The sequence below is a fragment of the Humulus lupulus genome, chromosome 2 (genome assembly GCF_963169125.1).
Source record: "Humulus lupulus chromosome 2, drHumLupu1.1, whole genome shotgun sequence".
In the NCBI taxonomy this organism is placed as follows: Eukaryota; Viridiplantae; Streptophyta; class Magnoliopsida; order Rosales; family Cannabaceae; genus Humulus; species Humulus lupulus.
In genome coordinates this window covers 181790564-181811935 of record NC_084794.1, presented here as the reverse complement: position 1 = coordinate 181811935, position 21372 = coordinate 181790564, and the positions used below count along the sequence as shown (strand labels likewise).

Sequence of the window (21372 nt, the reverse complement as noted above, 5' to 3'; positions counted from 1 at the left end):
GGAGATATCTTTTCTTATGGGTGCGTGTAACGACCCAAAATCACTAATAGGGCTTAAGGGCCTTGATTAGTGTGTCAGGAGGGCATAATTGGGATTAGAATGAATTTTGTTGATTTAAATGCGTAATTACATGATTAATAGTGAGCATATGATAATTGATGATATTATATGATGATGTGAAATATATGTATGTGATATATGTGAGAACCACATTATTATGTGGATAAATCTGCAGCCGGCGACTTGGGGCGATCCTAGGGTTAGATAGCAGGAAAAGTCACAACAAGGCTTTATGATTGACTTTGGACAAGTCAGGGATATTTTGGGTATCGGGTAGTGATTTAGACTATCGGGTTATGAAAATAAATAATAAGAGATATATTTGAGGTTAGGATGTCAAAGCGGGAATACTGGGGAATTTTACTATTTTGCCTCGGGGACGTTTTCGGTACCCCGAGCTTTGGGATTAGTCTGATAACTTAAGGATAGACTTAAGTAATATGTTAGAAAACAGTAGACACAAGTTTAAACCGACCTTTCTCTCCTTCTCTCTCTTCTCTCTCTTAGCAAAGGAAAAACCTTGATTTTCAAGGGGAATTAACTGAAACTTGGTGGAATTGAAGGGCTGAGCTAGAGGATTAGCTCAAGGAACTAATCAAGGGTTAAATTAGAGCCAAGGTAAGCATTGATTTTTCGTTCTGTGGTTAGGAACTTTAAGAAAAATGGCTGAGTTTTTAATAGTTGTGATTTTGATATTCAAGGTGAAGTTTGAGGCTTGAAACTTTGAAGATAGGTCAGGGGATTCTTGGAGGAACGATTCTACAGCTAAGGTAAGTTTCAAATCAAAGCTTGATGGTTGAATTTTAGTATTTCCATGGCTGATTTTGAGTTTTTAGGTTTGAAATCTCAGAAATTGGAATTGGGGTTTTGGTGAGTGTTGGGCTGGATTTTTAGTGGAATTGTGTTGTTTAAATCATTCTAATGATGTTGTTATTAATTGGTTTTGAGTTGGGAGCTTTGGGATGGCCAAAAGTGAGGTTTAGAGGTTGAAAATGGTGGGTTTTTCTGGGTTCAAAGGGTCGAGCCGCGGCATAGTTCTTGGTGAGCCGCGGCCCTTTGAAGTCGTTGCATGCTGAGGAAGGAGGGCGGGCCGCGGCATGGTCCAAGCAATGCCGCGGCCCTTACCTGTTTTTGTGCCTTAGGAGGGCTCTGTCTGGGGCCATGCCATGGCATGGATGGCCTATGCTGGGGCCCTTAAGGGATTTTGGGATTTTGAGATTTTAGGCTTGGGAATTTGACCTAGGGTGCTCGGGATTGAATCTTTTACCATATTTGGTGAGGTTCAATGTTCCGGGGACTAGAACTTGGTTTAGAAACTCATTTAAGATTGTTAATGGTATCCTTCATCATGGTTGTGACTAGGTGCTAAGCTAGGACTCAGGGATCGGATCGCGCTCAAGGAGTATCGCCCATAACTAGTATATCTAGGAGCCAAAGGTAAGAAAACTGCACCCGGTTGAATATTTGGACGGGACTAAGGGCTCCCTGATGTATATGATTGAAAGAATGGTATTATGCCATGTAAATTGTAAACCAACAGCCTAAGTGTGCCACGGTTAACTTGTGTAATTGGCACAGCTCGGACACTGGTATCCAAGGACAGCTTATTATGCACTGAGCTCGGTTTAAGCGGGCCGGAGTCAGTGGGTTAAACAGAGGGTGCGACCTAAGCTATCGGCCCTAGTATTCGTGTTAATTGATTATTATATTTGGCTATGAATGTGATTAATGAGAGTGTTGAATAATCTAAGTATAGATGAAGTTATTTGTACCTTGAAGTATGCTTATATGCTATGGATTGAATACTTGAACATGCTTATTAGAATATTTGTTTGAAAATATTGTATATGCTGTGTATGTTGTTTTCTTGCTGGGCCTTGGCTCACGGGTGCTGCGTGGTGCAGGTAAAGGCAAGGGCAAGATTGATCAACCCTGATTGGAGAGCTCTGCAAGGTGACTGTACATGTCAGGCCGCTCAACCGCCACGGTTGAGGAGATTACAGGGACGAGAGGACCAGAACCTTGTATTTTTCCTTAGTATGGCTAATGGTTACTCTTAACTGTTGAATTTTGTAAACCAACTTTTAAACATTGTACTTTTGGGGATCCCTTCTGTAAATTGTTTATAATCTATAAAATGTTTCTTTTGCGGCCAAAATGTTTTTTAGCCCTAGAACACTTTAGCTAATGACACGTTTTGATTAAACGACTCGATTAGCAAGTCTCACACCTTTATAAACACACAGTGTAGCAGTCTTGGCTATCCAGGGCGTTACAGTGCGGGTCGTCTGTAGGGCATGCTCGAGATGGTCGCTTGGAAAACTTCGGCTCGGCTTTCAACAAGGGTGGTGTAATTGGTGAATTTCAGTTCATACCGATTATTTTTGGGGCGCTTACTCTCGGAGGCCGAGGGTTCGCCATTCGCCCGCTTTCCACCATTCTTTCTGTTTCCATTCCCGTTGCCTTTGTCGTTGCCATTGGGCTTAGACCCGTTGGCGGCTTTGGCGGGCTCTTCCTTGGGCCCCTTGTCTTTTGCTGGCGATTTTCCTTCATTGGCAATCGCGTCCTCGAGTTTGATGTACCGATCAGCTCGATCTAAAATCTCTTGGGTACTTCTAACCCCATGCTTCCTGAGGCTACTCCAGAGAGGAGAATGGCGCCTAACCCCAGCGGTTAGGGCCATCATCTTGCCTTCATCACCCACAGTCTTGGCTCCTGCTGCGGCTCGCATGAAGCGCTGAATGTATTCCTTCAAAGGCTCCCCTTCTTTTTGGCGTATCTCGACCAGTTGGTTCGCCTCGATGGGGTGCACACGACCCGCGTAAAACTGTCCGTAAAATTCCTTCACAAACATCTCCCAGGATACTATACTTGTAGGAGGGAACTTAAAGAACCACTCCTGAGCGGCATCAGAAAGGGTCGATGGGAAGATCCCGCAGTGAGCATCTTCAGAAACTTTCTGAATGTCCATCTGTATCTCAAATTTTTTCACATGAGATACCGGGTCTCCATACCCGTCAAAATTTGGCAGAGTCAGCATTTTGAACTTGCTGGGGGTTTCTGCCACTGCAATCCTTTGTACGAAAGGGGTGCCTCTCTTCCAATCGTACTCGATATGCGATGTCTGCCCCCCGACCAGCTGTTGCACAGCCTGGTTCAAGGCATCGATTTGAGCCTGAACGGCCTCAGGAATTGCTGGGGACTCTGGTGCCGGGGGAATGTACTCATCGTGCCTTTCTCGGCGATCGTTTAGTACATCCCTTAAGTCATCGTCTCTTCACCGCTGCTCGCTGGCTCCGAGCCGGCTAAAGACGTTATTTTGTCTGGGCTGCCCCCCCAACATTATGTTCTGCTTGTCGGTCTTCTCTAGGTGGGGGGCTTCTGCCTCCACCTCTTTCCTCGTTCCTCCGACCAGCATTCCCTCTGCCTGAGTCAGCCTCATTGTAGCCGTGGCCATCTCTGAACCTTGACTGGCTATGGTGGTACCGACTATTTCCTCTGTTGCCTCCTTAGGCTGGCATTTCCCGGGCATTAGGGGGAGGCCTGCATTGGTCGGTGGGTCCCCGTGCATTGTCATGCCGTGGCGGGCCCGTGACCGTAGAGCCTGTCTCTGAGTTCCTTCTGTTGGCAGAAGGACGCTGCCCCCTGCTCGGTGGATGCGGCTCTTCACCCCCGAGCGTCTAGGGCTGCGTGGCTGTTGCCCGGCCCTATTCTGCCTCGGGCGTGGGGGATTGCCTCGACCATCCTGGGACGAAGGCTGCGTCTCAGGATCCCTAGGTGGGATATCATCCTGAGGCATAGGTGGCTGCTCTGGCCTTTGAGGGCTTGTTGACTAGAGCGAAGGGCTAGGATTGGGACCTCTTTGAGGTGGCCCGCTTGGGGGTTGATCAGGCTGCGAGGCAGGCGCAGCCTGATTCCTAGCAACCAGAGGGCTGCTTCAAGGGTTGTCATGGCACCCCTCTGACGACGGTCCATCTCCGCCTGTCTCTCGCTCAGCTCTTGGCGCTGGCGCTCTATCTCCCTCTGCTGTGATGCCATTATCTCGGCGGCACTCTCCTGATTAGCCCTCAGAGCGGCCAACTCATCTTGCAACACCCCTAGTGTTGTCTTCAGGGCCCAGAGTCCAACTCCTCCTCATCGAACTCCAAATGAGGTTCGTCTTCAGCCATATTTGGGGGAGGAGGCTGGGATGGTGCAGCGGCAGCCTATCCAGTCTTCTTGGTAGTCTTTGCCATTAGATTTTCTTGGAATCAAGTCTCTCAATGAAAGCACCAGAATGTTGACCCTGATTTTGGTCAACGACAGTAAAGTAATATAGAGCTTGAGAAAATGATCTAATGGAAAGATAAAGAACACAGAGAGTTATAGTGGTTCAGCCCCAGTGATTGGTAATGACCTACGTCCACTTGATACTATTATTAGTATTGAGCTCCAAAGGTGTGATCAAGGAACTAGGGTTCCTGAGTTTCACAGACCTTAGAAGAAGAAAACAATACAACGATGGATAATAGTAATATAATTCTAAAAGAAAAAGATCGATCCCCTTCCCTGAGCTATTTCTTGTGTATTTATAGGCTCAGGAAAGATTACATGAATTAGGAAATAATATCTATCCTTAATAAACGGATCTGCAAGTCATAATGAATAGATATTCTCGGATATCATTACAATTGTACAGATCTTTACATAAATGAACGGAGTATACGACCAATCTGGTCGTATATAAACTTGATCTTTTCATGTGGAAATAGTGTTGGTCGATAGGCGAGCCGTATCTTTGCTACGTGTCTGCCACGTGTCGAAAATCCTTGACACGTCATCAGTAACTGATTTATGGATAAACAAGTATAATTACTAAATATTTATTCTACTGAAATTTTATAAAAAAAAATAGAATTATGTATTATATATTATTATAATTATAATATTTTTTATAACATTTGAATGTATTTTTTATATAATTATTACATATCTAGTTTTGTATTAAATATATTATAATAATGATATTTTATAATATTTGAATTTATATTAATATAATTATTAAATATTTATTCTACTGTATTTTCTAATTGTTTTTAAAGGTATATTCTGTTAAATATTTATAATATTCTGTTAAAGTTAACAAAAAAAACCTGTTAAAACCAAAAAAAATTGTTAAATATATTTTTTTATATAAAAAATAGATTGAACATATATAATTATATACTGAAATTATAAAATGAAAAACAAAAATGTAAAAAATAAAACTATAAAATAAATATATACATATATTTTTACAAAAGTAGTAAAAAAATAATATATTTTTTTAATGAAATTCGTATTAAATGTAATTATATATATATATATTTAATGTCTTTTCTAAATAGATTATCTTAAGGTGTAAAATATGATAAGTAAATTAAATTCAAAGTTCCTTTTGAAAAAAAAAATCAAAGTTTAATCATTCAATGTAACAAAAACCAACACAAGTTAAAAATTGTTTTTATACTTTTATATATGCAATCAAAATTGAACAATATATATATATATATATAAACTAAAAAATATACTAGCCACAAACCTTATGTGGGCTAATAGTTGACATTTGATTAACCCCTATGTTACTTTCATTACACTGAGTTCCAAGACAACAATTCCAATAATTTTGTTGTTGATATTATTAATTATCTATTTGTTTCTTTTTAACATTGGACGATGAGGATTTTAAATTTGGGACCTCTTTGTAAAAATAGGTGTAGTATCACAATTCAGATTTAGCCCCCGATCCAAAAGCATTTCATATCGCATTTTGGTGGAGATTCTGAAATTTTCAAAACCGAAAAGAAGTTTTTTTTAAAAATATATAAATAAATATATATTTATAACTGAAAAGTAAAAACCCTAATGGCCTAATCTCACCCATGTGGTGCCTTTTCCTCCCTCCATCTCCTTTCTCTCACTCTCAATCATGTCGACCCACTTTTCTCTTCTTCTTTGTCTCAGTCTAGCACTGGAGCAACCTAAAGTCATGGCACACCCTTCTTCTTTTTCTCCCTCATTGTCTCGATTTGACTCCAACCCTCACGCATGCCCTTCCTCTTCTTCTCCGTCTCAGTCTGAATCACGCCCTCCCCCTTCTTCTCTATCTTAATTTGATGACTCCAATCCTCAGGCCCTCAAAATCATGACGTAAAATGGATTTTTCTTTTATGTTGTGGATTGTATATGAGTTTTTTTTTTTAATAAAAATGAGATCTAAATCAAAGTTTTTTATTTTTAGTTTTGGATCTAAGTTTTTAGATGTTCTTGTTGTTTCTTCATTTCGAATTTAACTCGAAAATTTCAACACTCGAATTTGACCAAATCCGAGTATAATTCAGAAAAGTTCGAAATATGTTTCTCTCACTCAAAATTTGACAAATTAGAACCCGATGTATCCGAACATGATAAACCCATCCAGTATGCACCTTTAATACCTCTAAGTTATGCCTATGACCACTTTAATTACATAGTTGTTTACCATATAGTTTGACTCATTATTCAATTTATGTATTGCAATTTGTATATTATCAAATATGTCCACTACAATTATACCAATAACTTTGAAAAAATTCTAAACTAATTAATACTAGCAGTTATCAAATATGTCCACTACAATTATACTAATAACTTTTGAAAAAATTCTAAACTAATTAATACTAGCATATTTTTTAAATTTTACAGATACATGGGAAAGTAACTCCCAAGAAGAAGTCATATTTGATGCAATTTTATTATTCTTTATTAAAGTCCTTTTAATCAAACAATTGATCAAAGTAATAACATCATTACATACACGAAAAGTTTACTTTTACCGTATGCAAGACAGCAAAAAATCTCACTATATGCTTTACACGTTTTAATAGGAGCTTATTTTCGTCTTTTCCTCTATACAGAAAATGATCAATAAGTATGCATTCTATTAATGAAAAAAGAAAAATGATTATGCTTGTTACTGTCAACAACAACTAAGTGAGGAAATAAAATTTAACAAAATAAATAAATATATTTTTATAAAAATATCCTGCAAAGCACAATGATAATGGTTGGAAAAAAATACTCCTAGCACCCTAAATTTCAAAAAGATTTGAAAATTACGAAATTTTACAAAAATTACAAAAAATACGGATATCAGTTTTTTATTGTTCTGTACTCACCTATTACAATTTTCTATTTAGTTTGTAAATATTATTTATGAAATTATAACATATTGTAACAAACTTGTAAATTTTAATTACAAAAAACTATATTGTTATAAATTTATAAACTTTGTTTACAAAAAAAATTATGTATTTACCATTATGTTACTCCATATTTTTATAAATTTTTACAAACTTTATATTTTTAGTATTTACTTTTAAAACATTACGTATTTTTGTAAATTTGCCTAAAAACAAACGCCACCATCACTACCCAAACTTATGACTTCTCATTATACCTTAAAATGGATATTATTCCCAAAAATCGGATCTGTCTTCCTTTTCTCCCTCCTTTTTAATAATCTATTTTTTTTAGTTAATAATAGTATTAAAAAAATCTCACACACACCATGATGCTTACTTTACCTACATAATTCTCTTATTAGCAATAAATTCATCTAAATACCCTAATTGAAATCCATCTACAGAATTGAGAAGCAGTATAAATCATAACATTGGGATAATGACTATTTATCAGAAAAAACTATATAAATGGGGAAATTTGATCCCACCCATATTGGTTAAAAAAAAATTAATGGAAGTTGCTAATAGAGGGAAATGATACAGAAATTTACTATTATTACAAACATTCATAAGAAATTCCATCAGTTCATATATACAAGAATTTCCGTCGAGATTGACAAAATACAAGATTTTTTTATAAAAAATTACACGTCAAAGATTATAATTTCTGAAGCATAGTGCCTGAAATATGATGTTTTGTTTCTGACTTAACAAACATATTTAATCATATGCAAGGACTAGAAACGGCTACTTCTCGAAATGAAATTTGAAAACCTGGCCATTGGACAATAGTGTGATTCTCAATTTTCATCTTGTTGTGGGGACCTCAAAAACTTTTTTAAACACTTGATCCCTTTACAAACAGCATTAGAGAAACTGCAGACAGCAGCCAATATGAACATACATGAATCTTCAAATGGTTAAATGCATTAGATACCTTCATGTGTAACTGTAAGTCCACATATTCTTTTATACATAAAGGACAGTCCAACTCACCAATTAAATCCACTATGCACAAGGGCACAGCCTCCTGGTATGCTGATGAGAACCATCACATGAAAGCATGGACTGCGTCCGGGTGTACAAACATGCTCCGGGATTCTGGTGAATATAAATGACATCAAAAGTTTATAACTCAATTTGTCTATTTATTCAGAAATGTGATGGAACTATCATAAAATGGGGATCTGTAGGTGGGAAACAATAACATATAAGGTAGTGAAAATATCATTGAAGTTGGTAATAGTTGGTATTGAACAAGCATGCATATCCATGATGTTCAGTGGAACATCAATTACATAATACATCAAGGGCTAGGAATATTAATAATATATGATTTATTAATACTCTTTCCACATCATAGATCCATAGAACCCCATTTTGGAAGCAAGTGGACACTTATATATGGAAATTAAACTATTTAATATATGCTTAATCATGAAAAAAAATTTACAATATTAAATACATCTCAGATATTAAACAGTCCCGAGATAATGAAGTAATAGTGAAAAGTATTACCAAATGTTTAGGAGCATTATCAACAACTTCAGCAGGTTGGTCGGATCCCATGCTTGACAAACAGGCTCCTTTGCATCTCAAGTATTTCTGCATACTGCTCAGTAAAAATAACTATGAACATAAATTCAGGTGGAAAATCAATACTCAAAATTTACACAAAGAATCTTTGGTTAGAACTGCTTTCGGTGCACTTACAATAAATGAGACACTATAAACATCCTATAACCATACTTAAGATGAAATCCACATATATGCCAATTCCATTCTCGTCTTATGCAACACAAAATGGTCAGTCACTTGTCAAAGACAGTAGAAATATGTAATAACACATCTAATTTAAGAGTACAAACATCCAGATATCCCTTTACAATAACAAGTCTAAATCTATTACAGAAATCTCCCGCAGGTCTACTTAAGTACCTTCAATATCAGCTGACAACTATTATTTCTGAGATAGTAAAAAAAATTTAACACGGGCAGTGAAAAAACTCATTGAAAATTAAACAATAAAATTGCATTAAAAAAATCAAGTCAGCATATTATGATAAAAAATGAAAGATGAGGACTTCAAAACATAAACTGATTTCTAAAATCAGGTTAATTATATGTTCAAGCCACCTATTAACATAAACCTAACACATGTAAAACAATTGTATCTGAACACTGCTAAGGCAATGAGGAAGAATAAGGAACTGGAAAACTCTAAGATAAACAGCAATAATCAACTTACATGTCACATTGATTAAGCACCAAAAGCTTATTTGGAACACATGATTGTCCATTTGACTTGCAAACTGAATCGCATGACTCACCTTGCCTATCAACAACACATGAAATGAGAATTCCACAAAAAATCTACAGCTTCAAATTGATTACGAGAATTTAGAAACGCAAATAATCACCAGGATTCCTCACCTTCCAACAACAACATTAATGCCATTAAGTCTGGCTTCTAGCATTGTAGAATTCTCTCCTATCACCATAAGTCCACATGAAGAAAAATTAAGTCTCGTCTATTTTGCATCCAATGAGAAAACAATTGTTTGGTTTTTAACAGCCTTTTCCCATAAAACATGTTTTTGAAAATATATTTAGCATGTAATATAATTGCGCATGCACACATAAGCAATAGACAGTAACAAATAAAAACTAAGAATGATGTAACCAAAATAGTATTAAGTTGTAGCTTCTCGCATATATATAAATATATATATGGTGCCTAAGCACAGCAATGCGATACCTTGCTTTAGCAGTCATACTAGATTTGTCACAGCTATTTCTCTACATACTTAAACTTAACTTCTAGAGAAAGATAAGATATCCCACCTGGAGACTTTGATGTCGTAGAAAAACAGTGATGAAAATCACTGATATATGCATTTTCATGAACCTGAAATGTTGAACCTCATTCAGATAGCATACTGGCTTAAACAAGTGGAATTGTAGCCAATCATGTAAAAAAAAAAAAACAGCTCTTCTACAAATAATAAGAGACTATCAAATGAGCAATTTAGAAAGTATGTTAGGAAAGCTATTATTTAACTCAGAGCTACTTTTGTTACAAACATGCCACCAAGAAACCAGAACTACATTAAAGACTCAAACCAAAACATATAAGCAACAAAAAATACAGGCTAACCTTCAACATCAAGTCACTATAAAAACATAAACTTGATTAAAAATACTACTACCAGTACTAACTACACCCTAAAAAGATAAGCAATATCTCTTATGAGTTCATAGAACTGTTAGTTCTTTAAAGTGTTACATACCACACTCTCAGAATTATGACGGCACCTCCCAGCACAAAAGTCAAAGACATTTGCATAAGTTCCTGTAAAAAAACATTATACGCACGTTATTTGAAGAGTTTTGAACGGCCTAGAGCCATATTTAAGAAAAGAAACTTTGATTTGGACTAAATCTTATCCCTATATATCCAATTTCAAATGAACACTTGCCAGAGCCTATTTAAAAGTAGCTGCTTAAAACTAATGCCTATAAAATCCCTAAAATTCATATTACATAATAAATGTTTTGTTTCCCACTCAATGGAATTACTGAAGAATTGATCTCTAAAAAATGGTGTAAATGGTATTAAGCCATAAAAAGGAACCTTGAGGAATAATCCTATTTGTAGAAGAAATATATAGTAAAATATAAACCTGCAGTAGCTGGCTTTGCAATCTTCATCTTTATGATACTCTGCTTCAGCGTCTACAAAATAATTAGTTTAAATACAATCAATTGTGCAGCTAACATAATATAAATAGAAGGGATGTAAATCAAATAGTTATACAGAAACAAAAATGGCATACTAAAAAATTACCTTTGATGGATTTAAGCAGCAAGACACACAATATTCATAAGAATTGCAACACTGTGAAAGAAGGTTGCATCCACTGCACCCAGGAAAACAAAAATATGTAAATTTGTCCATTTTTTTTAATATATTTGGCAGTACAACTTCAACGATCCATTTGAGAAAACTCACTGACAAGAAAATTTGTCTCCTATTTCAGGACAGCAGCGAGACTCTGAATCCACTGATAGAGCGTCACAAACATAGCCTACATTGCAATTTTCAAATGTTGGCAGTGAAACAAAGCAATACAGAAGTGTAGACTTCACATGTCTCAATTGCTAAAAAGAAACTGGAGAGATAAGTAACATTATAGCAACCCCCTTTGGTGCGAGTATTCTTAAAGTGTATAAAGATTTCTAGCAAAAAAAGAAAGAAAGAAGCTAAACAGCATGATAAATTAGTAAAGCTGGAAGAACCATTTAGATACTAGCTTCATCGCATAAATGAGTATATGTATTAATAAAAAAAGGCCTTTATAAGCTCTTTGCATAAACAAATTAGCAACTAATAAGTGCTAACCTAATTAGCTTAACCATACACTATTACGCAGTCAATCAACCCATTTTATGTGGACAAAACAATCCTGAAGTCAGAACATAAATGATAATTAAAGATCAGATGGTTATAGTACTACGAAAGAATGACAGCAATTCCCAAATTATTGGACTAACTCTATTACTCATTTGTTTTCACCACAAGTGTCTATAGCATGGAGTAGACTTTTTGCTTCATGTATTAGTTGAAATTTTGTGCAATTACTGAGTGTTCTACAATATCATTTAGTTAAAGAGCTCTTCTTCTTGGGCATACAGAAACAAAATATGGCCAGACTTGGAAAGGCAGTCATGAATTCTCAAACGAAAAAATCATCTTCTAACGAAAACACAAGAACTCATATGCAAATTAATGACAATTAAGAATATAAAACATCTATAACATAGCTTAGATAACATTTACATTGGAAGAAAGTGAATAAATCGAGATTGTATTTTCAATAATTAAAATATTAGAAGGTAAAGGTAAGAAATAAAAAAGGCATTAGAAACATGAAAAAAGAAAGGAAAATTCTTGACCATTGTCATCGGACAGTGAGTATCTTCCTTGAACCGTATTCCTGCAAATACGTTTTTCTAATCCAATATCCTTCCTGTAATAACAGAAATGAAACAATGGTATGGTCAAACATTTTGATCATAAGCGGAATTGTATTGTATTATAAAACCAACAATCATTTATTTCACAGAGAAACATATTTACAATCTCAAAAATAAAGAACGAAAGAGAAGCTTATACATTGAATGAAAATAAAAATCCAAACTTGGTGTCAAGTCAGGTGTACATGGAACTGAAAAAAATTAAATTAAATTAAACCCTTTTTCTTGCTTCAAGAACTGAATCTAATTACAGACCCATTACAGAAAATCCATCAAAAATTGAAATTTACCATGAAAATTAAAAATTAAAGATTGAAATTTACAAAAGATTAAAAACAACAAATTGTGTAACCTGATTGCTGAGGTTCTGAATGAAAAATGAAAGATGAGTAAATTGACGATGAGGAAGGACCAATTTAGATGGGGCATCGACATTCTCTTCCAAAAAAAAAAACAAATGAAAGTGACAGTTAAATCAAATTTCAAGTTGGGGGCATGCCCAGTGGGAGTGCCACTGTTGTACGCTATTACCTACAGTACAAGGATATTGTAGGATTTTTATTAATTTGATCAGATCTTTTTTTGTTCTATTTTTTTCGACAATTTTTTTTTTAAAGGGAATACTCTTCATAACACAAACCAGATCCAATACGAGGAATAGGCTTGTCGAAGGCAAGAGCTTGACAAGCAACTAGGGCAAGTTCCCATTCCAAATTTGACAAAAATTTGGTCACATCCTTGACCAATTTCATATTTTTCTTTCTAATTCAATTTCCTTTATTCCAATAGATTTTCATATTTGGACCTATTTTCAATATATATGATTGATGGAAAAACTTAGTAAGTGAATATGTGTAATGTTTTGATGGAGATTTTATGTTCACATATTATTACTCAATAAATGTGAATGGTTAAATAAATTTGGTGCATAATTTGTCAATTTCGTTTTGTTGAATGACTTAATCCTACACACAAAGATAAAAATAGTTTATAATCTATTTCAATAAACCCTAGTGTTTTCTTTTTCTCTCTGGTCCAATACCCTAACATCATCCCAATATCCTAGTGCGATCTCTTCTTCTCTCTCGACTATGGTGGACATCAGCCTCGGCCTTGCCTTGGCCGAGAGGGGCAGTTTGTTGGTTTCAAGGGTAAGCTTGGTTGCATCCGTCTAACTTGCTCCCAGAGATCGTCTCGTGCTGAGTAACTCAAATAAACCCACATAATAATGTGGTCTCACACATATATCACATATACATACAATTATGCCCATAACGGGTCAAATTATGAATGTTTCCCTTCTAATAAGAAACGGATCCACGTGCATATTTAATATCCCTAAACATGCACACTAGTTATATTATCACATAATCTCAATCAAATATATCAAATAAACATATAATTCCATATATTTCCATCCTGGTCCCATAATCAAGGCCCTAAGCCTTATTAGGTAATTTTTGGACGTTACATTGAGGTTCCTCCTTGTGAATCCTCCAGGTTTGCAAGAAGACCACTTGGAGTCTAGATGGCAGTGTCAGGTGTCATGCATAGAGACCCTGTCCCACAGGTAATTGTCTGACAAAGCTGCTGTTCTACAGAGTATGGTGTCAAGCCCTTATAGGCGACAAACAACATGTCACAATGCGTCGCCTGACGTGGAAAAACGTGCGGCCATTCTCTGACATTGTCAGGAGCGTGTCTCCCTAGAAGATGGTGGGCTACAACCTCGTAAATGGGCCCTGTGTGAAACGCACGGGCCCACCAATACCTCTACCACAAAAAGTGTATTAATTATATTTTAATCCCAATTATTTGGGGGGATTTTTGTAATAACTTCCCATTATGGGAATTAATTTATCTCAGCCTCTATAATTAGGGCTAGGGCATCCATTGTAAGGGTGGCCTAGGATGATTACGACAACAATGTTAACTACGACAGCGAAGATGGCGAGTTTTATGAGGATGATTACCCTCAACCCATGGATGCGGAGGAACCACCGGAGGTGGTGGCTCTCAGAGACCAAGTCGCCACCCAACAGTAGAAAATAGATGCCCGGGAGGGGAATATTGTCGCCCTATAGGAGATGGTTAACACCATGAGGGCTACTCTGGCAGTCCAAGGGCTACGAGTGGACCCCCATGGCAAGGTACTCCTTAGGCAACCAGCTAGCGTGCCACTTGCGAACCTAGCTGGAGTTCCGTCTGATGAGCCAGTGTGTGTGCCTCCTGAGCACCCCATTGACGAGGTGCAAGATATACCAACTGGTGTGCTGCCTTTGCACCCAGGTGGAGCTGGATCCCCGCTTGCACCATAGGATCCCACGCAAGGCAAAGTCAATGAAGATCCCTCGCTAGAGTACCCACACCAAGATCTTCCAAGACGTTCTCTACACGTCAAGATGTGGGTGGGCACATAAAGAACAAGAATCAAAATTGTAAATCAAAAGTATTCTCAACACATGAGACTCTTGATTATAGGCTAGAGAGAAGAAATATTTTTCTTTTTGTGAGAAAATGGTGATCAATTTTACTGATACTTCAAAAACTACTCATTTACCTATTTTCTATCATATAGAATATATAGGCATTATTATTATTATTATTATTATAATAATAATAAGATAATAGTGATCATTTTAATAATACTAAAAATAAATGATAATTGAAGACAAAGTCTTACATTCCATTTTAAAACCATTTTCAAAATATTTTATTAATTAATAAAATAAAAGAAAAAATCAATAACTGATCACCATCAGTAGTGGTACACGCATAGGGCAGTCCAGGAAACCCTATGCGTGTAACACCTCCTAAAATAAGGGGATTTGATTTTTTTCATACATATTTATTTTAATTAATTAATAATTAGAAATTCAAATAAGGTATCATCTTTTTAAGGAAAAGATAACAACTTAAATTTCAAAATTCAAAATTTGAATTTTCATTATCATCTTATTATTAATTAAATAAATATAATAATCAAAACCAATTTTGACTATCCATATTGATCCTCTCTCACTTAAATAAAATAATTGATCAAAATCAATTGCTTTTATTTCTATACAATTTCAAAAATTTCATTAATGCAATAATAAATTGGACAACTTCAATTATCACATAATTGTATATTTATCCCGAAGAATAAATATTCTCTCAAATAGGTCATTCATAGTTTGACCATTGTATTAACTCTTACCTTGAATAGTGTTGATAGAGTCGCCCCGGGGACCTATTGATCAATAATTCCAAGCTCCAATAAATAATAGATCATTAACTAAAACTCTTTGATTCAATAATCATATTTATTAATCTCATTATTACTCCACTATAAATATGAGACTACACTCTTGAGAATTAAAGACATATATTTACTGAGTACTTTATTGTAACCATAAAGTGTCCATTGATATAATCATTACATACAAATCAATCCTCTATTGATGATTCATAATTAAGTGGAAATAAAATTACTGTTTTACCCTTTTAATTATATCTTGTTTCCTAGTTCACCATTGACTTCACTAGTGAAGGTTAATTCATAATCTGATTATGAATTTGACGTCAATAATATTTTCAGTTCCAAAAGCCAACTCAATATGGAACCATCATTCAATCTATAAGAAGGTATATATTTCATGTCGATTAAGCTATGTCCCCAGCCATATACATCATTGAGCCCCAAAAATAATAGTTCTTAGCCTGATCATTCTGACAAACCGTAAGGCATGAATCAAATGATCAAATGACATATATAGGAGTTCATAGTAACTTCAGGATTAAGATTAGTTTGTATATGATCATCAGTTGATATGTTTTATAATACTACGAAACGATATTTAAACAAGTATTATCAAATCACACCTGGTCCAGTTCTACATACTCTCAGTATGCAAAGTACCTCCTCCAAAGTGTCCTACTACACTAGTAACCCGGATCTAGGTCACATGTATTTATAATACTAGTGGACCATACTAGCAGTCATTAATCTAAAGATTCCACAACTTTATTTTACTGCGAACTATTTAAGTCAATTATCTCAATCTCGATCCTCTCATACCAATATAAGATTGAGACCACATAGATGAACTTTGGAATTTTCTGATATTTATTTAATCTTATTAACAATAATATAGTACATAAGCTACATATACACAATGATTCAATTTATTTATTCATTTCATTAAAACTATTATCAACTACAATTTCTTTAAAGGCACTATTCCCAATAATCTCCCACTTGCCCTAAAGCAAATGAGGCATTTCCCTCAACTCCATGCTTCTTACATGACCCTGAAAGGATTTAATAGATAAAGTCTTTGTGAACAGATGTCCAAGATTATCTTCAGAGGCAATCTTCAAGACAGCAACATCTCCACGGTTGACTACCTCTCAAATCAAGTGATATTTCCTCTCGATGTGTTTTCCCCTTTTATAACTTCTGGGTTCCTTTGAATTAGCTACTGCCCCACTGTTATCACAGTGCAGAACAAGTGGCTTATCCATGCCTGGAATAACTTCCAGATCAATATAGAGTTTCTTGAGCCACACAGCCTCTTTAGTTGCTTCACAAGCTACTATGTATTCGACTCCCATGATGAAATCTGCAATATCGTATTGTTTAATACTTCTCCAAACTACAACACCTCCTCCAAGTGTGAAAACTGATCCAGATGTCGACTTTCGACTATCTTTGTCTGATTGAAAATCTGAATCAGTATATCCAATGGGGTTTAGGTCTCCACTTGAATACATAAGCATGTAATTTATAGTATGTCTGAGATACTTGAGAATATTCTTTACTGATGTCCAATGACTCAATCCACGATTGGATTGATAACGACTGACTATCCCTACTGCATAACAGATGTCAGGTCTAGTGCATAACATTGCATACATTAGACTGCCTACCACAGAGGCATAGGAATATTATCTCATGTCCTCCTTTTCCTGAGGTGTTTATGCACATTGTTCTTTAGACAATGTAACTCCTGACCGGGTAGGTATAGCGCCTTTCTTAGAGTTTTTCATGCTAAAATGTTCTAGCACTTTATCAATATAAGTTGCTTGAGACAATGCCAAAATCTTGTTATTTCAATCTCTACAGATCTGAATTCCCAGAACATATTTGGCTTCTCCCAAATCCTTCTTTTGAAATTGCTCATCTAACCATTCTCTTTTGATAATGTTTCTGTAATGCCCTGGTTAGCAAAGACCGTTACACTGTGTACTTTAAATAGTGCAGATTTAATGATCAAGTCATTTCGTTATAAACGTGTAACTAAGGTTAATGTCAAAGGTTAGGGTTAAATTTTTTTGTCAAATGAACCGTTGACTTTTCATTCAAAAGTTTAATACATACACGGGATCCCAAAATGTTACAAACAGATGATTAAAAAGGGTATATACAAATCAAAAGTTACAACCAGCAAACCTTAGCGACAAAATAAGGGATACAACCCTAGTTTCTCTGAGATGTCCTCAGCCGTGGTGGATGAGCAGCCACATATGTACACGCCACCACCGAAGCTCTCCAACTCATGGCTGGTCTAGCTTTCCTTTCCCCTTACCTGAACCACATAGCACTCGTGAGCCAAGGCTTAGCAAGAAAACTTAAACATGTGCATAGTTAGTAAATATAGATTCCAAATAAATATCTAGCATGCTCAAAAGTAATAACCTACTCATGCGTGCATACAATTACAAATAAATTATCACTTGATCATTCTGGGGCCCTCTGCCCTGAATAGATGACCATAGAGTCAACTTGGGGCCCTATGCCCTAGCTATGTGACCATAGAGTCACCTGGAGCCCTTGCCCTTAACTCTGAGTAACTAGCCATAGAGCTAGCCAAGCACTTTGTTTTCCAATGACCATAGAATCAGCTAACGTAGTAGTACATCCCTAATTGGGCCCAAGCCTCTCGACCAGCGCGCAACGCGCTATTGTCACCCTTGACTAATAAGTCAAGGCTTTAATAAGGCATTCAAATAACCAGACAATCAATTACAGATACAAATAACCATACTTCAGACAATACAAGTATGCTTACATATAAATCATTGTATCTTAACCAATAAAATACAAACACAGTAATAACTATGTTCCTTAGCAGGGTCGAGCCCTACCTATGAAAAAAGGCAAACATTCATTAAACAATTATCCAGAAACAGAGCATTCAAGCATATCCTAAATCACGTTCATTCTCAGAGGCCGAGCCCTATTCACAGTTATAATCAACAATCGAGCCAAGACCTAATCACATATATCACATATTGGGTGCAGTTTTCTTACCTTAGGTTCGAGTGCAATGTATATTAAGAATGACCTTCGAACACGATCCCGATTCCGAACACCTAGGGATAACCTAGTCACAACCAATATAGAATCTCGTCAAAAAGAGCAAATAAATGCTTCCAGACCAAGTCCTAGCCTCCGAGATGTCAAATTCTACTAAAGTGGGTAGTACGATCGATCTCGAGCCCTTAGGTTTGAGTTCCCGCACTCAAAACCCTCCTAGGGCTCAAAATCCCTTCTAGCGTCGTGGCTCAAAACAAAGGAGTCGCAGCCCACCCTAAGTCAGCGAGCCCAAGACTCTCCTCTGTTTTGACACACACCGCAGCGCACCACTACTGGAGCCGAGGCTCAAATGGAGGTTTGACACCTCCTTCTCCTTATTGTTCATGAGAGCCACGATGTCCCAAGAACAGGGCTGCGACTCGCCATGAAAACTAAAAAATTTCACCGTTTTATTCAAGCCAAAACCCACAAAAAATCTATCCAAACATAGAAAAATCCCCAAGGTAAAGTTCCCAATCAACTCAGCACCTCAAAACACACAAAACCCAAGCCTAAAGTTGGCCAAAACCTCATTGAATCCCGAAATTCAGAGCTGAGTTTCTAAACTCCAAAACTTAACTAAAAAACCAGAAAAATAGAGGGATTCAAGGCTGGAAATTGTTACCTCAATTTCCCCAAGTTATGCTGAGCTTCTCCCCAAGCAATCTCGAGCCTAAGCTAGCCTCAGTTCCTCCTAGATCGCAAGAATTCCCAAGGAATTTGAGAGAGAGAGGGTGTGTGTGTGTGCAAACGAGAGAGAAAGTGAGAGAGAGAAAGAGAACATGTTTTCTTCTGTTTTCTATATTTGTGAGGTTTACTTAGATTCTAAGTAACCTTAAGAAAATCCCGAGGCTCGGGGTACCAAAAACTCCCTCGAGGGCAAAATGGTCAAAATACGCGAAATCCCCTCCTAATCTCACTAACTCCAAATATATCCTCGAATATTTATTTCTGTTTCCCAATAATCTGGTAATGTACTAGATACCCAAAATACCCCTTGACTCACCCCGAGTCGTGTATTAGGTCCCATTGTGACTTTCCCGCTAACTTGCTCCCTAGGATCACCCCGTGCCAAGTAACCCAAATATACCCACATAATAATGTGCTCTCACACATATATCACATATACGTACATATATTCAAATATACATGTAACGGGCCAAATTACGAAAATTTCCCTTCTAATAAGCAACAGGCCCACATGCATATTTAATATACCTAAACATGCATATCTAGTCATGTTATAATATAAATTGCATAATCATGTAATGACACACATATATATCACATAATTTTTCATAAATTGCCATCTTGGCCCCCTAATCAAGGCCCTATGCCTTATTAGGTAATTTGAGACGTTACAACTATTCCCTCCTTACAGAAATTTCATCCTCGAAATATTACCTGAACAACTCATGATACTGATTCTGCATATCTGACTCCAGCTCCCAGGTTGTTTCCTCGACCTTGTTGTCCTCCATAATACTTTAATTAAAGGTATAGTCTTGTTCCTTAGAACCTTGTCCTTCCTATCTAAAATATAAACTAGCTGCTCTTCATTGGACAAATCTGTCTCCAGTTCCAGATCCTCGTAACTCAATACATGAGTCTCATCTGATACATACTTCCTTAGCTTGGAAATACGAAATACGTTGTACATACTAGACAGTGCAGAGGTAAGGCCAACCTATAGGCCATTTGACTGATCCTCTCTAGGATCTCAAATGGTCCAACAAATCTAGGGCTCAACTTGCTCTTCTTCCCGAATCTCTTCACCCCTCTCAGTGGTGAAACCCTATAGAAGACAGTTTCCCACTTGGAACTCCACGTTCCTCCGCTTTGGGTCTGAATAACTCTTCTTTATATTCTGAGACACGAGCATCCGATCTCTAATCTTTTCAATAGCCTTAGTGGTCCTCTAAATTGCCTCAAGACCCAAATATTTCCTCTCACCCATCTCATCCCAGTGAATGGGCGATCTACACTTCCGTCCATATTGTTAGGGTTTTATGCCCTAATTAAAACTCAAATTCTTTGTAATCTCATTTTATTATCAATAAAAGAATAGAAATCATTTTTTGACTTGGTTAATCACTTTTCTCACATGTTTTATTTTCATGATTATTTGTTTAATATAAACTTCTATTAAATCCCGAGCATATAGCTAATCTTATTTATAGTGACGTAATCACAGTAGAATATAAATATGATTATTTGTTCAAAATAAGTTAGTCCTAAGATTAGTCAGTGCACCGGATTTACACTGACTTGCCAATCTATGATATGATCTACTTACACATTACAGTGTTATGTTCTTTCCAGAACATTAGCAAAGTAGATAAGATCAGATGTATTTGTTACATCAGACAGGACCGATATTGACAGTTGATAAGATAAGTAATTATTATCTATTCTAGTCATATCATATAGTTGACCATAGGTCAATTCAATATCAATTATGAGTGGTTAGTATTCTAACTGATTGTATTATTTGAGTTCTTTGACTTGTTCGTTACCAGCTTACCCTACGGACTAGCCCATACTTACATCTTGGGAACTTGGTAGTATAATTGAGTGGGAGTGTTAATCATAGATATGAACATCTATAGCTTTTGATGAAGAAGTGAAAGGATGGTTTCCTTTTAGTTTGGTTCAAGGTGTTAAATGATAGAGATCTCATTTCAATAATTAAAT

The 21372-nt window shown here is 36.2% G+C and overlaps 1 protein-coding gene across 1 annotated transcript; it reads right to left on the bottom strand.

Annotated features, from left to right (window-relative positions):
* Window positions 1-7836: 7836 nt before the first annotated feature.
* LOC133818775 (uncharacterized) lies at window positions 7837-13053 on the bottom strand. The gene is made up of 12 exons (XM_062251822.1): window positions 12691-13053; window positions 12258-12331; window positions 11314-11389; window positions 11149-11221; window positions 10985-11036; window positions 10592-10653; window positions 10146-10209; window positions 9735-9792; window positions 9550-9636; window positions 8820-8913; window positions 8298-8402; window positions 7837-8177 (listed from the first exon to the last, which is right to left on the bottom strand). The coding sequence occupies exons 1-11, from the start codon at window positions 12771-12773 to the stop codon at window positions 8310-8312; spliced, it is 816 nt and encodes a 271-aa protein (XP_062107806.1). The 5' UTR covers window positions 12774-13053; the 3' UTR covers window positions 7837-8177; window positions 8298-8309.
* Between the last annotated feature and the right edge of the window lie 8319 nt (window positions 13054-21372).

What these genes read in the sequence shown, in the direction of transcription:
- LOC133818775 (XM_062251822.1), bottom strand. Translation starts at nt 12,773, where the DNA reads ATGTCGATGCCCCATCTAAATTGGTCCTTCCTCATCGTCAATTTACTC. An exon ending in CTCACTGTCCGATGACAATG is followed by an intron (nt 11,390 to 12,257) that starts GTCAAGAATTTT and finishes ATTGCAATGTAG; the next exon opens with GCTATGTTTGTGACGCTCTA. An exon ending in GTCATAATTCTGAGAGTGTG is followed by an intron (nt 10,210 to 10,591) that starts GTATGTAACACT and finishes TCAACATTTCAG; the next exon opens with GTTCATGAAAATGCATATAT.